Below are 19738 nucleotides of genomic sequence, written 5' to 3' on the forward strand. Positions count from 1 at the left end.
ATTATTTTGCTCAAGATAGCAGCTAAGAGAACATACATTTTGCACCAGAAGATACAAAGAACTCTGTTCCATTTCATTTTCCAATAACTTCAAAACTAGTTCGAGACGCAAGACACTCAGGCTGCATCGTGTACTGTTTGATGGGGCACACAGTAGATATAATCAGTGTTTCCATTTCGCCTTACTTCTCTTGAATAGCTTTTCTAGGAGAACTTAGCTCCTTCAAAGTAACGATTTTTCAGATGTCACTCGAACAATAAATCCTGTATGTACCAACATGCAGTTCAGCTCATCTGTGTGCCTCACAACAGTCACTTCTGAAGTGTCTGAAGAGCATCAAAATACCTTCAGTCAATCAGCCACCATTTCATATACTAATGAGTAGCCTGAGGAAGCAAGCCATAACATGCTATGCTTTCTCCCAGAAAGAGGAGAAGTTCTAGAGTGCTATCATTTCCTAGAATGCTGTTGCCCAGAAGATTTTGGCAAAGGTCAGTGATGCGTACTGCGACCTATAGTTTCCACAGAAAATATCTGCAAGGGCTGTCACTGAAGAAAAAATAAATAGCTTTTAGAAAACTGGACCATCATGGTCTTTGTTAGCCATGCTTTTACTAGTAACGTGAGCCATACCTTGCCAACTAAAGCAGGAATGTTCATAGAGTTGGTTGCAAACCCCATTCCATATGCCATTGCAGATTCCACACCTAGAAATCTGGCAACTAGCTTTTCCAGCTCCTCATGTTTGTCCAAGTTTCCTGCACATAAAACAAATTCAGAGTGAGAAGCTTTCACTACTGCTGTATTCTACAAGAAGTATTTCCATCAACCAGTATGTGGTTTTGAATAAAGACTGTACAGGAACACTAAAAAAACTACACACACACCAGAAAAAAAGCAAATAAACAGCAGTCCTGTATAAACTAAACCCAGCAAGTCGTCTCCACTAAAGTAATGACTCTTTTTTTGCTTAGTCTGAAGTACAAGAGTTGGAACAAGTAATGCTTAAAAGACCTGAGATCAAATTTAAAGACTTTGAAACATACAGTCAGGAAGCATCATATCTTACTCCAACTTACCCATCTCCTGCCTAGTGCTGCACACCCCAGCTCCATACTGGGACAGAACTTTAGCTGCTGCTTGTTGGCAAGTCCCATTGTTCTGTGCAAATCCAAGGTAGTTGTAGGAACCCATATTAATAATGCCCTTTATCACTTTCCCTGTATACCTGTGTTTTAAAAACATCATAAGTTAGGACATATACAATTGTAAAACTAACTACACCAGAAGATTCTTATTTCCTTTTCCTAGAACTAAACATTAAAAAAAGTCAATAGAACCAACAGCATTTTTTTCCAGTGTTGACCCTCATTATGAAACTGAAATTATCAGTGAAAAAGATGTTCTCTCTCTCTTGTGGTCTCAAACTAAAAGTGGAAGTTCCCACAACAGTTTACACATTAAGAAGCATTTATGCTATTGTATCTAGCATTGCTTGAGGCTTCTCAATCTATTTGTTGTTTCTGTGACATGTCCCCCTTCACCATCCCACGAACATACAACTTTCTTCCCGATTACAAAATATGATCTCTAGATCAATTAACTTGGCAGCCCCTCAAGCAGGATATCCTCTAACTGCAGAAAGGAAACACATCTGGCACTGCTGTGCTAATGCTACGTGACAAGGAGATTAAGGAAGAAGTTTACTGGAAAAAAATTTTAATTATTTTCCTCCTGAAAGCTAAGGAGAGACAACTAATTTCACCAAATAGTATGCTGCAAACCTCTTCACACAAATTTGTGGTATGTCATTTCCAATTTGTAAAAAACCCTCTCCTTAAACTTCTCGTTTTGTTTCCTCAGTCTATTTCAGTTCTGACTCAAATCAATCATGCTAAATTCAGTTTCAGCAGCAACATTTAAATCAAGTATCTAGACTGATTCTAAACCAGCACAAAAAGTCACAAGTAGTAATGCAATCTGAAGTGTCTACCTACCCCAGCTTCTGATCATCACACACAAAGACATTAATTTTACTATAGGAGCAGGCCAATTAAATCTTAGCATAGTCAGTGGCATCAGTAGGTGTTAATATCAAAATATTATATAAAAATAATCTTGGTGGCCAGATGTGGTTCAAAACAACAAAGTTATTTAATTCAAGCCAGTGGATAAGTCAAACATAATTTGCTGCTCCTTTAACCTCACATCCTTTAACTTGCTCTTATAGACTCTCTAACTAAAAATAACTGTTGGAAGCCTTTTCTTCAATTTTGACTCACGTGAATGTCCAGTTATAGTCATGGGAAACTCTCTCCATCATGTCCACTTTGGCCCCTGGCACACTACAGATTGGACGGTTCCAGCTGTCTCGAATGCGCATGTAGAGGTTTCTGGTGTAGAAATTTTCAAAGTCTTGGTACAATGGGACAAAGTCCTGAAACACATCAAAAGCACTCCAAGTAAAAGGAAAGAATATATCACAGCAAATTGGAAATAAGAGGAATAAATTGTTTTCTGAAACAACAAGCGCAATTTGTAAAATGAAAGGTCAAGAAAACACAGGAGAAAGGTAAGAGCTCTTCACTCAACTCCTGAAACCAATTCCACCCAAAGCATTTTAAATACAGTATTATTACTTCTGCAAGTACATACCAGCACAAAATTACTTGAAGGTGATACAGCAGCAAAACAAAAACAGCAATTGAAGAGATTCAAGTAGTGGTGCAAAGTCTATCTGCTAAATGTGATTTTCAAATTTTTTCAGTCTGCAAATCCCCAAAGATTCCCCAAGGATTCTGCCCCAAAGGTTTCCTCAACAGTTGGTGCTTATTTGTGTATAACAAATAAAAGGCTTAGTAAAGAACAGGCATGCTTTTCCTAGTTACTTTTCATCAAACCTTAAGTAGCTCATATCATCTAGAAGCCATCAGTCACAACTAGAAAAAAAACACAGTCGTAGCATTAGGTCATGCTTCAAGTTGTAAAGCCTCAAAAATTCTGATATATGGGTGAGAGTGTGCTAAAAGCAATACAGAAACTGACTTGGAAGGTCCTAATGATGCAACGAGGTCTTGTTCTCTGAACTTGACTGTGACTTGAAATCCCTTGGCTCTTGTTCCAGCTCTATTATCAACCTGATGGCCGACTTCACTGGCTAGTCAAGGAGAGAATCTACCTGGAAACTAGCAAAAACCCACTTTGTGAGATGCATGGTTGTATAATCTTTACAACAGACTTGGATTCAGTCTTCAGAATTATGCAGAGCAAGGGAATATGCAATCGTTTTTTTTTTTTTTTTTTGCACCAGACAGTATGCGTTGCTTTCCTGAATATACAAAGACTTAAAACTGAGGTACTCTGCTATATTTTATTTCATACGTAAGAAATGCATTTAATATAGCAGCATTACTATTATCAGAGAGTTCATTCTTAGAGCTTACCACATTTTTTTTAGCACAGAATCCAAACTCTTGAGCTACATTATGGCACCTCTGTTCATCACAGCTTATCATCCATCAAGCAAGTCCAACAGGATTTCTTTGCATGAGCATTTCCTGAATTCTAGCTTCCCTTCCAACATTTTTCAGGAAAACTATGTGGCTGTCTTGAATGGATAACACAAAAACGTCAAACTAAGTGTGACAAGTGCAAGGACATCTGAGCATTCAAGAACATGTTTTTCTGGCCTACTTAAAATGCTCCAAAGTCATAAGATTCCATTATTACTTTTCAATTAAAGGGAAGTTTGACATTCAGTGACAGCAAGAATGCATAATTAATTTCCTACTGTCACAAAAACATGCCTTTGTAAAAACCTACAAAAGGAAAAAGTAGACTTCATGACAAGGGTAAGAGCCAGCATCACATTTCTTCCTGTTTTTCACAATAGAAATGAAAACATGGAGAGAGGCATTTTATTTTAGGTGACAGGATAGGCAAGATAGAATATCTGTCTGACCAAATGCTAGTACTAGCCTGACATTTGTACTACTGAAGCAAAACTGGGAGTATTTATGCCAGTTTTTTAAATAATATCTCAAACAAACGAGCACTGACAAGCTTTTATGTGCGATGCTCAACTGAAGGAAGAGGACTTTTTTCCCTTTACCTTCCACATTTCATGATTTCACAACTTTCAACTTAGAGTAAAAGAACCATTTAGGTCCACCTCTTAGCATCCTCCTACCAGAAGCTGCACAGGAAAGACAAAGCCCCAAAGAACTAACTCCCAAGTAGACAAAGCTGCACCTAACTCCCCCTCCGCTTTGCCTGTGCATAATGACATGCCCAAAAGGCACAAAGATACTCATTTCCATCATTTCAATTATGGAAAAACAAACCAAACTTAGCCAGTGTTGTGTCCTCCAGGGAATCACAAGTATATCCTTTCTCAAAGGCAGGCAGCATTTCTATGAGCTAAGATACACCAAAGGGCAATTATTTCTTCCATGTTCCTTTACTTTACAGTTTGGCATCATTTCACACATGTCATGTCTTCTCTGAAAGTCCTCTGTCAAATGAGCTTAACAGGGGTAGCTAGTCAGGTGATAAAGCTGTAATCCTACAGAAAGTCATTCATTTCCTAAAGTAGCTACACAGCTCTATCCTTCCTCACCTTCAGCATCTCACTGTTCCAGGCAGAAGGTTAGTTTCAAGCCTGAACCACTAAAAAACTTGGCCACTGTTACAATGGAGAAAAACACCTTGGTATTGACAAACACATTCAAAACCTCCAGATATGAAAAGTTACATCGCTACTGTACTCTGATACACAGTCCTGATATGCACGACAGTATTTGAGGCAATAGAGTGAGATCCTGACTCATTACACAGAGTCCAAGTAGTTATCCAAAAGCATCAAACTCTGTTAGAGCATTTTATAGGGGCAGGGGAAGCAAAGAGGTTAAATAAAAACTGGCACATTAGAAGAACAACACTTGAGGGATTTGAACTTATTACATCTACTTATAATCTACTGAAACATTTTAAACCATTTTCAGCTTTTCTTAACCACTCTTGCTTGACAATTGAGCTTTGCAGCAGTTATTCAGGCACACTAACTATGTGACCCAGGAAGTCGACTGAAACTTCATCCCGGGTTCTTGGCTAGGAGTGGAGGCTGGAAGTGAGTCACTGTACTAACTCCAGCAGGTACGCCTGGGCTGATACAGTCCAATCTCACCTCAGATTTCTGATCAGATAAAGTATGCTTTATTTTGAAAGCCAGGCTGACAAAGCAGGAAGAGTAACAAGCTCAGCTGGTGAGATAAAGATGATCACCCACAACAGGCTGACACCACCGAGAGATATAATGCAAGTAGGATCTTACAAGCCAACAGCATAACTTGAAATTGATTTAACTGTGAAGTAAGAGTTCCCCTAAATCTCAGATTATCCTAAGGAAAAGTGTCTTAAAACTCAACAGAAATTCAAGGAGCAAGTTATGGGTAAGGGAACTAATGTCTAGTACAGGATACTAGCCTTACTTTTTGGGGGGTACCAGGGAAGCACCAAGATTATAGCAATGTGCTTTATGTGAGGCATCAGCTTAATGTCTGCCCCTCCGTACACCCTCCCCTTCACCCCCAGCAATAAACTACTCCCAGCTAGCTCTTATAAGAGGGTTCCTTGAAATAGGATAAACAGGCAGTGCCATCTCGGCATGAAGGCAAAACTGACCTACCTGTTCCCTCAATAATCCTAATCCCACCGAGAGGTTTTCTTGACCCACGCAGTTGAGAACACGAAAACGGGAGACGGTAGGGATACTGTACCTTTGCAAACCGCTACAGGCTTTCAACTACAGCAAACAAGCAGCGACTAACTGTCTGTACGCTTCCACAACTACTTTTCAGAAACAAGTTTGGAGTTTGAGAACCCTCTTTCAGAGCTGGCACACAGGGTCAGACGGTTTGCCTGCTGTTTGTTTGTTTTGGTGGGGCATTCCCGAGACAGAGCAGCAAGGAGAACAGAACAAAGGCCAGCTGAGTTCCTCATGGAAATCAAATATTTTCAAATCTTTCAACTAAGGAAAAAAACATTTTGGGAAGGCAAAAATCTCTCAATCCATACTGTTTCAAATGTTTGGCATTTGTAACCACAGTGCTTTATTGCAACAGTGTCCTAGCTGCTCTGCTGGAAACAATCACTGCTCCATTTAAATGATCTTTGGAGCTTATTGTTATTTATTCCATCAAGTTCTCATCCTATTCCCAATCCACCAGTCTTTGTAGCCAAAAAGAGATATTGACCTTAGGTGGAACTGCTTTATTTGGAGGAAAAACATTCTAGGAGTAAGCTGATTCTTTGAGTAATCTTCTGAGTAACCATCCACTCAAACAACTGCAAAGGATATACTGTTCCCAAATCAGGGAGCAAAAGGAACACGTTCTTCCATCTGAAATGATACTAACATGGAGCTAAGAAATCCTAAACAGTTCTGTTCCTGTCAGTTGAAGCCTAGAACACATTCCACTTAAAGTGACACCAGATGCAGAAACCTGAGTATTAGTGATCTCCCAGAAGCCTGAAAGATACAGCAATTTCAAAAAAAAAAAAGAGTGAAACAAGGGAAGAACAAAGTTCTCCCTTGGGGATGCAGCACCTTAGCACAGGTGATTTGTAAACCCAAGATGTCATCATATTGTAAATAAATACTACAAATGAAGGTCATAATGAGGGCTTTGTAACCATTAGCTTGGGGCATGGCAACATGCAAATGCAGTGATTATGTTGCTTTTATAGCCAAGTTCTCTCAGCATTGCACCTAAGCTAACAAATGGTGCTATGAGCACCAGCGAGGCTTATCTGCAATTCACATAATGCATTCCCTGATAATACAAAACGAACTCTGAATGGAAGTCAAGTCGACACTTACAACAAACTTCAGACTTCTGAAAGGAAGCAGAAATACTAGTTCTATCTCCTGCTATGTGAGTCAGGAAAACGTGGAGCAACAACTGTGGGTAGCCTTTGTATCCCCAGTGGGCCTACAACGAGCTGTACGGATGCTAAGAAAACACTGAGCAAAGGACTCCAGCTTACTGCCGCTAAGATACTTGTTCACAGGAATCCCGCTGAAGACCCCAAATGAATCACAGAATGCTAGAAGTACGTTCTACATTGGCAAGAAACATACCTCTCCATGCTCAGAGTTAGCATTCTCATTTAGATATTTGCTCCCATATACAACATATATCATGTAGTCAGTAAGGAAATCAGACTGGGATAAATGTAAAAGTGGCTTTCATCCTACCTGTAAAACACTACGAGCACAGCAAGCGAGAAGGTTATGACTAAGCATTAAGGTTAAACTGGATATGCATAAACAGACTCCAGGGTAATTGAGAACTGTTAATCTTTCCACTCACCCATGCCTAAAAGAGACTGATAATGTTTCTGACAGGATGTGCTACATAACAGGGGGTTCCAGGAAAAGCCCAGCTGGATATGTTTTAAATGAAGCCAAAACCCATCAAAGACTAATTCCTGGAAATCCGTACTAGCAAAGCCTGTTCCTCTCTACATTTTTGTGTATCGTTGGTGAGTGAATATTAGTTTTTCTAGAATCACTCATTGCAATGCACTGCTCTCTAATAAATAACAAGGAATTTACCCACTGTCAGAGACAGTCCCAATATAAACCTGTGAGAAAGCCTATTCTTTAAGTTAGTCCCATCCACTTTCATTTTTTAGTTCTGGTACACACTCTGTTAAGTGACTGTTTAAGGAAGGATTTGCTCTACTGAAATAAAGCGCCCTCCAAAACATACAAAAAATGAAGGGTGTTTTTTTAAATGCTTGTGTTTTTTTAATACCACACATTTTGCACCTAAGCTTACTCCGTGCTGTACACTGCAATCACTTTCAGGAATACACCACGGAACACCGACATACTTCAGTTCCATGACTTTCACGACCAGTTCACTCAGCCCCGTATGAAATCCATCCTCACAATATGCAATTTAGTTCTGCTCACACAAAACATCTTTGCACACTGTTCATTTACAGTTAATCTCAATGGCTTTGCTTTGAACTCTTCACCTACAAAGTAATTTAAGAATTATTTCAGAAAGCTAAAAGCTAACCCTTTTGCCTGATACTTCAGAAAAACAATTAGCTAGCTCTTTAAAATTTATGTACGAAAAATGTTGCTTTCCACACAGAGGTTACAAATCTGCCAGACACTACTTCAGAACAACTGCAGGGCTCCTCTGAATTACGTGTATTTAAAAAAAAAGTTTCTTAAGTAATTTTATGCACATTGGTATCTATTTCCTTACTAAAAGATGATTGGGCTGTCAGCCAGCAGCTTGATAGATTCAAATATTTGAAAATCATGAGAAACTGTCTCAAAAGAAGTCATTGAGCACCCTCCTATACCAAAATAAAACCTGGCTCCCACACTAGATACACTGCAACAATTCATATGCAGGCAAACAAAGCTCAAAGCACCGAAGCGTGAGGTTAAGTGCTGCAGGTTCTGGATCTCACATGATCAATTTGTTGTTTTTCCAATATTGGAAATAGCTGTTCCTACCTAAGCACTGGAAGCTTGAGTTAGGGAAGTGCACTACACTGGGATTTCTTCAGCACCAAAACTCTTCTATACAGGATTTCCCATTTTTCACTCTGCTGCAGTATTCACTGAGCTACTCATGACACGCCACACAGCAAACAGATCCTTCAGATAAAAAGCACTTTTGGACTAGATCTGTCCGTTGGACCATGGACTAGATCCGTCCATGGAGATCCTACGGACAAAACAAAAACAGAACACACGCAGCTCTTCCCTGCAAGCCATGATCCACAGACAAAGGGTTTCAATTCATCTGTCCAGGAGGTATGCTTGTTAAACAAATCTCTTTTAAGGGAGGAAGCAATACTAAAATTTCTTTATAAAGGAAAACAAAAGATAAGACTAAATTTCTTTTAGAACTAGGAAAATCAGTTGCTAACAAACTCTTTGCTTGTGTCATGTGTGACAGTCTTTATGGAGAGCCTCACATCAATAATACACCCCCAAATTACAACTGCTGCCTGAGGTCTCCTCCTCATGACTGCTCTCACAGAAAAGGGCTACTGTAAACAGGATTGCACCTTACATGTTTGTAACACAACAAGCATTTAACCAAAATACAATAACTATCGTATAGAGTAACTGATCTAATTTGCACCAACACTCTTAGCTGGCCCTTTCAAATCCTCAGGTACCATGAGTATGAGCCAACATTTCAACTTTTATTCTGATATCTAGCCTTGGTATATTTCTACAGCTGTTTACTCCTTTCTGTTTCTATTTCTAGTTTACACATAGCAAAATAGTGTCTCAGGTGATATAAAACAAAGTAGCTGAAACGAATTTAAAGAACACATCAAGTTACAGAGATTTAGCTAGCAATGCTTATTCAGATACTGTAACTGCTATAACAGATCAAGATTTTACTTCCTGATTCCAGAAGTCAGTTTTGGAAATAGTGTCAATTTAACTTCCTGTACTTTTAATGAATATGTAGTATATATTCTTCGTTAAATTCCTATAAGGATGTTTCTATTTTGGAATTAAGTGCCTTACTATGAGTCAGCTTAATTCCACCTCATGGTACTTACACAAAGAAGCTACTGTGAAACAATTTTAGGCATTGGTTGCTTTACTGTATCTTAGCTGATCTACCATAATATAATGTCAACTTCATCCCAGTGCTGCCTCCAAAAGGAGTCTTGTCTTTTCTCCTCCACCCTCCCATCCATAGTCGTTTGCATTCCTGACCTGCCTCCCCCCACCCTTATTTTCTGATAGCCAACTGCTCGTGTGGCCACCCAGAGAACCAGAAACCAGCAAGCAAAAATCAGACTGCCTTAAAGTTTAAGCCAGATCAGTTCCCCAAAGCGGCTGAGAAAACCAGAACCCCAATGAGCAAGAGTAAGCCTATCCACTCCACTTCAGGAGCAAAGCTCACTGGTATTCGCACTATGCTAACAGGGCTCACACAGGGTTAGCAGGAAATGCCTTGTGAACTGCAGCTTTTTAACTGTAACCTCAGTGGGGACTCTAAAAATGATTTTAAACAACATAAAATTATCTATCTCAGACTAACTGCTGGAGCTGGCAAGACCTTTTACCTGGTAGCAGAAGCCATCATTAATATTTTTTTTTTTTAAATGCTATCATTAAACCAGGAGTCAGTACCTCTAATTACTTATTAGCTAACCCACTAGTAGTGTCTTGGACCTCATGTGAGTTTAAAATCATCCAGCTTGTGCTCAGGTTCTTACACACAAGATTTTCTTTGCAAGTACTCAAGCTAAAGAGAATTAATAGCATGTTTCCAAATCGAAACAGACGGCCACAAGAGCAGCATTAGAAAGCCTCCCACTGCTGTGAAACTCAAACCAGATCACAGAATCGTCTAGGTTGGAAGATCCTTCAAGTAGCACTTCCGTAGCTGCTGGTGCTGGCAGATCAAGTCTCTCTCTTCCTCAAACCCTTGTTTCTGCTGCTCTCAGTATGTTGATGTAACTGTTGATACAGCTTTGCAGTGAAGCAGACAACGTAACTGGTCCACCAAAAAATAACCCAACTAAAACATTTTTTTTGTATAACCACACACCAGTAGTAGCATAACATATTGGGTATTTAGAAGATAAGGAAAACAGCAGAAAACAGAGCAATACTGCTCTACAAAGAAATACTTGAACTATAGCCTCGGCCACACAATTTCCCACTAAACATTGGTATTTCCCAGTGGTTACCTTTTGTTCTTCTCTTTCTATTGCGTTTTGACACTTCTCAATCTTCCATTGCCGCATGAAGTCTCGCAGATACCCAAAGAGAGTGAGAACACCATAGCCTACGTAGGTCAGCACAGCAACCAACATCGGTGTTTCTTCAAAAGCTTCATTGAAAGGCCTTTTGTATAATCCTCCATTGTGCACAACATGATTTACCTGAAGCAAAAGTGTAAAGAGAGGTACTTGTGAGATACTTATTAACAAAACATCAGGCAGGCATTTCTGAGTAGTCACTCTGATGGGTTCCAAGTTGTGCATTCCCCCTGCCTGTCTCAAAGCCCTTCCAGCTAGGTCCAGTTGTTATTAACAAACACTATCAGCCCCCATACACAAGGTTGCTGTGACAAAGCCTCCTCGTCCACCAAGTTTTGATATAACCAAAGTCACAGAGCAGTGAGACTTCCCAGACCTACTGCAGAGAAAACACAAACAAGAAATCCAGAAATAGTAACGAATAGTTTTATTAAGCTAAACAATGCATTCTCAGGATTATGAAAACTGAAAAACTAACTGGACTGTAACAAAGGAGACTCTACTTGAGAAACCTACATTACTGCAAGAAAACAAGTATCATCTGTGTGTCTCCATAGCCTTAGCCTAAAGATGCTGACGTAAATGCTGCCCTCATCCATGTGGTGGACATGTCAGACAAAATGTCATTGTGTACAGGCTCCACATTGCATATATGTCAGCACCCAGAACAAAGAAAGGCTTTCTGTGCAAAGTACACGCTACAAGTGTGTATGACCACAAGTCATCTTGTTACTTCAATACTACCTCCTGAAAATAAGAACTTGACCCGTTGTATAGTACGTGGGCATCTCAAGTATGATCACTGCAATGTATCTTCAGAAAATCTCCGCAGCTACAAGGCTCACTCAACATAACGCTGGGGTGGGAAAAAATGTCACAGTGTTAACTAGACTACTCATTCAAAGAAACAAATTAAAAAAACAGATCTAATAAGTGGATCAAAACCAAGAAACCTTGCCCTAGATGCACATTGCTATGTGTATTTCAAAGTTACAGAACAGCCATCCTATCATAGAACAGCTGTGTGTGAAACAACACAGTCCAAGACATAAATCCCCTACTTCCAGCAAAGCCGGGAAGTCTTACTCCTTGCAAAACAGATTTATTTATTTTTGCCAGTACTACCTGGCAGAAGTCATAGCCATTTCCCTAAGCCTAGGAATCTAGGCAGATTAAGACTACTTATGGGCATATAATTCTGTAACTTTACGGTGTCCAAATACTTTATGAAGGGTGTTGCCAGATGCGGATAGGAATAGCTGGGAGCCAAGATCAGCTTCAATAAATGCCTATATTAACAGCATGCTGAGAAGAGGGCTGGGACAAGGATTTGCATAGGACACCATTTGAATTTCTCTGGACTGTACTCAAAATGCAGTTTATAGGCAAATGTAAGAAGAAATGTATTTTTTAAATATTCTAGCCAAAGAAACATCAACACCTATGGAAGAGGATAATCTTAAATACATCAGGAAAGGACAACAGCAAAGAGTGAGGGGTGGGGGTCAGCAGAACAACCTAAGTTACTCTCCCACCGCATCCATACTATTATCACATGGGAAAGGAAGCCAGAGTTGTACTAGCCTCTATAACAGCTAGGAATCAATGAAAGCGCACACACTTGTTTGCCTAACCACACACCGCATTATTTGAAAACCAGCAACTGTTCATCCCAGATGCTGAAGCAAGTCTGCATTTCAAGCCTGGTATTACTATCTTGAACATAGTTTTCCAGAAACCAGGGTCTGCTCTTAAGATACAATTATGCTATAGCTATGCAGTCAAGAATTGAGCAACAAACTTCAATGCCATCTTTCCCCCAGTAGTCATTTCTGCCTCTTACCCTTTGCCAACACCGAGATAGCAGCAGAGCAAAATCAAGTTTCAGTCTCAGTTCAGTCACTGGGGCTGTGCACGTTTGGAATTGGGGCATGCATGGAAACAATACAGCAAAGACACCACGGGAGCATCTTTCAGCAGCAGCACTTGTGCCAGATGTAAATAGCTAAACTAAAAATAACTGATGTGCTTTGAGGCAGGGTTTAATACTGAAGTATCTTTAAAACCATACTGCCTACAGTGGTGGCTTAAGCTCAAAGCTTTTGAACAGGTGTAGGAACCACCAGGCTTACCACATTTCAGCTAAGATGAAGCCAGTTTAAAGGTCTTTAATCAAGGCCACAGCTTCATAATATGCCTTCCTCGGGAACAGTGCCAACCAAAGGATCTCCCCTGTCCCACTCGCTTCCACCTTGAGCCATCTGCATTGCTCTCTGCCTTGCACAACTAAGGCTAATCTGATTTTCAGCGTAGCATCCCTCCAGCACTGAACTGATCCAGGCTGGATATACAGTGATTTGCAGAGGGCTATTTATTAGACCCAAGCAACCTTCAGGCTACAAACTCATGCAACAGCCCTCGGCATACAAGAATCAACAGCTGTTAAGGGAGCAGGAAGGGCAGAAGCAGCATGACAACCAACAGACTTGGTGACACAACACTGCAAAGGAAAACTGATGAAAGCTTTCTCTTCACTATTACTCTCAAGATCCCTCAACTGTATCGCTGCAGCTCCAATTCATGAAGCTGTAGAATTTTACCACATCCAGACCTGAGAAAGATCATGCAGCAAAGCTCCGAGTTACTACAGTCTCACAGCTTGACGAATTACAGACGAATATTGATTCCTCGCACTGCCAGACTAGGCTGCGAACAGCAGCTACTCGGAGGAGACATATGACATGTCTACTACCTGTGGCTGTCTACGAGGAGCTGATTTCTGGATGCGCAGACAGACAAATGCTAGGGACTACTTCTCAAATTACTTAGCATCTAATAGAGATCGCATCAAGGCTTTTAATGTCTTTCACAGGTAAGTGGATGTTCACCTGGAAGAGATGAAAGGTTATAACCTAAGGGTATGCATCTGAGGTTAATTACTACCAAAAATTAGCAACCATAAAAATAACGTATATAAAATGCTGTTTTAATCAGAAAAAAGTATGTAAATATTATTTTTTCCAGTTCTTTAGAAGTGCCTCTGCTTGTGGAAAATGCTAAAACTAAACAAGTTCTACATTGCCATAAGTAACATTTCACTGAGAAAGACCCTTTTGGGAATATCTCTGTTGATTCAACACATACTCAAATCTATTTCACCTCCTGGTATTCTTCCACCAGTGTGCTTGTACGTCCTTATACTCTTGTATCAGCTACAGGATAAGCTGGGAAACATCTGTGCTATCGTATCTGAATTAAATGTTAAATAAATACTCTGAATACAATTATGTGGACTCTTCATGAAGCATACAATGACTGTACATACAACACTGTGGAACTGCCTGTAGAAGAGATGTTCATAGCCACGTTTTAGGTACAAGCCTATTTGTTCAAGAACGCTTTAGAAGTCCATGTTAGCCTTCAAAAGCTTACATGCTACGAGCTCCAAGTCTGCTGCAAAGGTGAAGCACATTCAGTTTCAGAGACCAAGAAAAAAGACGGGTACAGCTTAGTTTCAGAAAAAAAAAGAGTTGCGAGATTAAGACTTTTATGGCTTCAGCAAATAAACCTTATCATAGCAAAGCAAACTATGACCTTTGAGCAAGAATTTACTGCACATTTAAGTGGAGATGACAAAGTCAGTGTTCATTTAAGCGTGTGGTTCAAAAAAGCAGGTGTATGCTCACAGAAATGTATGTTTCCTGGGGTAACACTGCCCAGAATATACGTACACCAAAGAGCACCATCCCATTAAGTAACTCAGCTGCAAGAGAAAAAACAGAGCACCAGGCAGCTGGTCACAGAAGGCAGCAAAGAAAGGGCATCCCAAATCAGCTGCAGGTAATGCCTGTGCTGCTCCAAGCTTTGGGGGAAAACAAACCCCAGGAAACAATATTATTACCAACAATTACTGAGGAGCAGCATCATATAGCTACAGCCAGAAAGGATTGCGTTTGTGGTCCAAGCTGAACACATCAGTGCACCTAATAATAATCATCTCCCCAGCCTGCTGACAAACAGTTCCAACTCACAAGGCACTACAAAACTCACTTCAGATCTGGTTCATCCTACAAATGAGAATCCCTACAAGTAGCGGGACAGTATCTCTGGTACGAAGGGTGGGATCGTGGCTGTGCACACGCAGCACAAGTACACCTAAACTCATGTTCTTGCCCAACTACTGCACAAAGCTGTACGTTAAACAGCCTCCAGACAGCATCAGATCTTGCAGTACCTTCAGCCTGGGGATCAAGCTGGGAATCAGATTACAGCTCCACACAGACAGAAAAGGATTTTCTGCCTATCTCAAGTTATTCAAATCCTTTTATGACAAGTATGAAAATATCATGTGTAATAATCTTACTGCACTATCTCTTACAGTTACCTTAGCATGATTACAGGCCATCTGACATCAGGGACAGAACGGTGTCACCTACACAAAACGGTTCCCATTTAGCCACCCCACCAAGCATAAATTCACAACTAGATATGTAGCTAATCACAGGATTAACCAATTACAACCTCCGCTATCTTACTAGATGTGCGGACAGCTCTAACAGTTATCGGGGTTATGAGAAAAACACAAACAATAAAAAGCAGTTAACAGAAAACTTGTTTTTACTTGCGCCTTGCACTAGTTTCCCTCACCCAGATTTGGTTAGATCTTCAGAGAAGGAGCACCATACCACATGTCATGGATTTACGAAGTGGGTATAAGGAATCCAGCGAACAGATACAGACTTCAGCATTATACTCCCACTGCCAGCAGCCACGACAGGTCCCACACAAAGCTGGCGTTATTCTGAGCCTGACTTTCTGCTCATTAAAAACGCCTTTCTGAAAGCCGATAGGAAAAAGGGGTTTCAGTGTATTTGTTATACCTGCGTCAGCAGCCAGCTCGGCTGAGAGCTAACTCTAAACAAAGCCCGCACAGTACCAGTGGGCAGATGCACGGGAGCGCCCAGAAGGCAAGCACTCAGACCGAGGGCAGGTCACCGTGCTGAACCTCCAGGAGCATTGCAGCAGCTTTGTCAGAAGACAAAAGCCTTGCGTAAACACGGCAACATGTGTGGACACTACCGCAGACAACAGAAACAGGATTTAATCAAGGAATCTTTTACATGAAGTTGCTTATTAAAAGCATCTGCCAAGCTAAATATCTTGTAGAGCAGGCACGTACTTCAGGGAGAGCAGATGTCACCAGCACAACACGCAGGAAGAGCGATGGTTATGCTGCTAACCTGGGCAAACCACAATGTGCTGTGTTAAGGAGACTCTTCTATTTCTTGCTGCAAGGAAAAACAGTCTGATGAACCTGGCAGACTTGATGTAAATACCTTCGAAGGTGTATTTATGCTGGAACACAACTTAGCACAACTCTAATTAAAATTTAGTAGCTTCTCATTAACACACACAACACATACTGTAGGAATTTTACTAGCAGGCTTACAGCTTCTGTTTTTAGATGCATGATCTGGAATACTGCTTCCAAGTGTTGATTGCTTTTTTGTCAAAGATTCCTGCCAACTACAGGGAACACACGGAAAGACACTGAACGCACCTCTCCTCTAGGACACATCTCTGCTGCCAAAAGCAGTCACGTTTATTATAAAGAATTACGAGAATCAATCACTAAAGAAACTACAGCATTAAGCGATCGCTCCCCATAGGCGGCTACATCTAAGGTATTACTGTATTCCGTGGTACCTTCTTCCTGTCACCTCCAGTCCCTTTTCTTGTGCTGCTTTGTTCTTCGATTTCAGACCTCAAACTGCTGCATGGGTAAAAACACTAAAATGTGTTCGCTACCAAAATTAGAAGGCACTGCTCTGCAACACATTTTAACCCTTCAAAAAAAGTCCCAGGAGGGAAACTTGTTTTACAGAACAGACTTTATCACTCTAACCTATTCCTAATTAAATATTTGTTCTTGTTGGTAGGTATTATCAAGTATTTTGGCTTGCAAGTATTGATTCCCAATGAATTCCTCACTCCTTTGATAACTAAGATGTACTTGCCACATCCACACAAACAGGAACAATCTTCATAACTGAGCAAATGATACAGGTACCTTAATTACCTTAAATCTAAAGCGTTACCTTAGCTGGTATGTTCAATTGATTTGAGGTGTACAGCATTGTACAGCATGTTGATAATGACTGAATGTGTATATGTGTGTGTGTGTGTATATATATATATATATATATATGAGTGCAGTTTACAATGAAAATTTTCAAAGACAGAAGTCCAGTGGTTCACTAACAGACCAAGTCATAGGCTCTCAGGTACCTCTGAAACCGTTCTTAAAGTTCATTAAAACATACTCTCGTTTTTTTGTTGGTGGTAGGGTTTTCGTTTCTTTTTTCTTTTTTTCCTTTCTCCAAACATGAGAAGTTCAGGAAGCGGTGGGTTTTAAACTGCTGCTTCTTCAACTATAAGACGACTTCAAGGTTGCACTTTTCAACTAAACATAGTTTTGTTTTGTTTTTCCTAGAAGTGATTTCTTAATGAAGGTCAGTAGTTACGTCCCCAGCTTCAACAAGGCCTTCAATGTTTTATGCTCCTACTAGAGAGAAGTCAGTAGATAAGTAAGATAAAGCTTTGGTTTTTTGGTCAGCAACTGGAAAGCATGACATTTAGGAACACATAAATAGCTTTTGCTGTACAATTAGGAAAATACAATGTAGTACATGATGACATCACTGAAGTAGGTACACTAACAAAAAGGGAACTTGCATATGTTTACAATTTATTTTAGCATTTAAGACTTATCACTAGCCTAATTTGAAATGACAGTCCCAACATAATTGAACGATCTTAATATTTTATCCAAACTGGTTTTCCAGTAACACACACTCAAATGTAGGAGAAACCAGCCACACCAGCAGCTACCACAAGTGTTGGTTCCTATACTAGGACAGACACACAAATTTTCAAACACATTTGACAATGACACTACATCTACTAATTTAATATGATGGCTTCTAATTTTCATTTAGCCAGCTAAATATTGTGCAGCTATTCCTTTCACAAAGGCTCAGCCTTTCATAATTAAATTTGGTATTAGAGAAGTATCCTGATGTACAGATAGGCTTTTCAGAAACACAGTTTTATCAATTAAACCCATCTGAAGGAGATCCCAGTTTTTTCTAGGTCAGCCAATTTTCCACTCAATTCAGTTTTCTGTTACTGAAGCACTACTCGCAGTCAATCAAAAAGCCAAGCAGGAGGCAGAAAGTAGTAATTTCTTTCTTCGGGCCTGACGCAAGCCTTAGGCTTAGCCTTTAGCCTTAGGCTAAAATCCCTAAGGGATACATTTTTACAGGGGTTCAAGGATTAAATACTATGTCTAAACTTCAGCATACTCTCCTGCAATCCATCTATCTGTGCTGTCGTGGAACAGCCCAGGTTGGAAAGGGCCTCCAGGGGCCACCTCATCCAAACCCCAGGTCCAAGCAGGTTGTTGAGGGCCACGTCCAACCTAGACTTGAACTCCTCCAAGGATGGACAGTCCACCACCTCTCTGCTAAACTCCTCCTCCTATTTTCCTGCTTTCATGGAAATAATATTTGTTCTCCTATCTAGTAAAAGTTTCCCATTCTTCCAAAAGACATCCGTTGGTTCTCACCCCATTGCCACACAATTCCAAGGAAGTCTAGCACCATCTTCTCTATAACCTAAATAGACCTAAATGGGCAGCAGGGAACCTTGAGGCCGAGCAAAGCCTGCCTCTCTCAGCCTCTACTCATGTGCTCCAGCCTCCTCAGCTTCTTGCCAGTCCCCCAACGGATTCAGAGGTTCATGCAGATATGTCACTGCCTTTCTAGGGAGCTTAAAACCGGACACAGTACTCAATGCAGTTTCACTTCCTTGTGAATAAGTCTGAGATTTAGTTAAGATACAAGGCTTTTTTTTTTTTCCTGTCTGTCATAAGTACTTGCAATTTATACTTGCACAGACACTTGGAAAAAAAACAGAATTCTGTACTCCAATTCCTTTCTATATTAGTGCACAGGGCAGTTAATCAAAATCGTTATCTTATCATAGCTTTCATCTTAAGTAAGGTTTATTCACATCGCTGCTGTCATTAACTCCCTGTAATGAGAAAAACGTCCCGTGTTTGTTGCACGCAGCTTCATAAGCACGTTCTCCCAAAGAAGTCACGCTCAGTCTGACACCGGCCAAAAGCGTCTATAAAACCAGGACAAAGCCAGCATCCCACTGCCCCCTGAATCATCTCAGGAGATGAGCCTACAAGTAATCAGCCTGTTCTCTTAAAAAGCACACACACAGATCACAGGACAGCGAAAGCTATTTTCAGCATGTACACAACAACATTTTCAGGAAAAAAATCCATGCTGCTGTTTTTAATAGCTGTGAAAATTCAGGATGTGTAACAGCTTTAAAGGAAAGCAACTCCGTCCTCCTCCTCTCTTTAAACCAAACTATTCCTTCCCTTCCTGAGGAAGTAGTATGGAACTCTGTTTACTAAAGGACGCGTACAATAAGCTATCTGGAGACCGCTCCAGCAGAGCGCTCGAAGACCTTCCAGAATCATCAAGGAATTTACAAGTTGTTTGAATTACTCCAGCTCCTATGTGACTGACTTGGAGATAGTGTGCACAACAGAAAATAAGAACTTGAGAACTAAACCCTCTGTTCCAACTATTTGTTCAGTTTAAGATTATTTCTTCTCCAAGTTCTACAAGTATAATAGAAGCCATTCTAACAAGAGAAGCTCAATTAAGACGCCTAAAAAAACTACTGAAATTCTGTTCACAGTAACAGGCAGATTGCTGTAAGTTATCATGGAAAATAAGGGCACCTTGTCCTGTTCAATACGCCCCAATCTCCCTATTCCAACAGGAACTTATTTATTCAACGAAGTCTTAAAAAAATATTATCTGTTTGC

The 19738-nt window shown here is 40.3% G+C and overlaps 1 protein-coding gene across 3 annotated transcripts in view; it reads right to left on the bottom strand.

Annotated features, from left to right (window-relative positions):
* The window catches only part of SPTLC2 (serine palmitoyltransferase long chain base subunit 2), a 74928-nt gene that overhangs the window by 53447 nt on the left and 1743 nt on the right, over positions 1-19738 (bottom strand). For all 3 annotated transcript variants that reach the window (XR_013951471.1, XR_013951472.1, XM_080592795.1), the window contains exons 2-5: positions 10756-10950; positions 2283-2437; positions 1080-1228; positions 634-758 (exon numbers count right to left, since the gene is read on the bottom strand). Coding sequence is in view for 1 of the 3 variants with exons in the window: in XM_080592795.1 (XP_080448921.1) it covers positions 634-758; positions 1080-1228; positions 2283-2437; positions 10756-10950 (624 nt within the window). In the remaining 2 variants the exon portion in view is untranslated. The remainder of the gene's footprint in view (positions 1-633; positions 759-1079; positions 1229-2282; positions 2438-10755; positions 10951-19738) is intronic.

This window comes from Anser brachyrhynchus (genome assembly GCF_964034855.1).
Source record: "Anser brachyrhynchus genome assembly, chromosome: 5".
NCBI lineage: Eukaryota > Metazoa > Chordata > Aves > Anseriformes > Anatidae > Anser > Anser brachyrhynchus.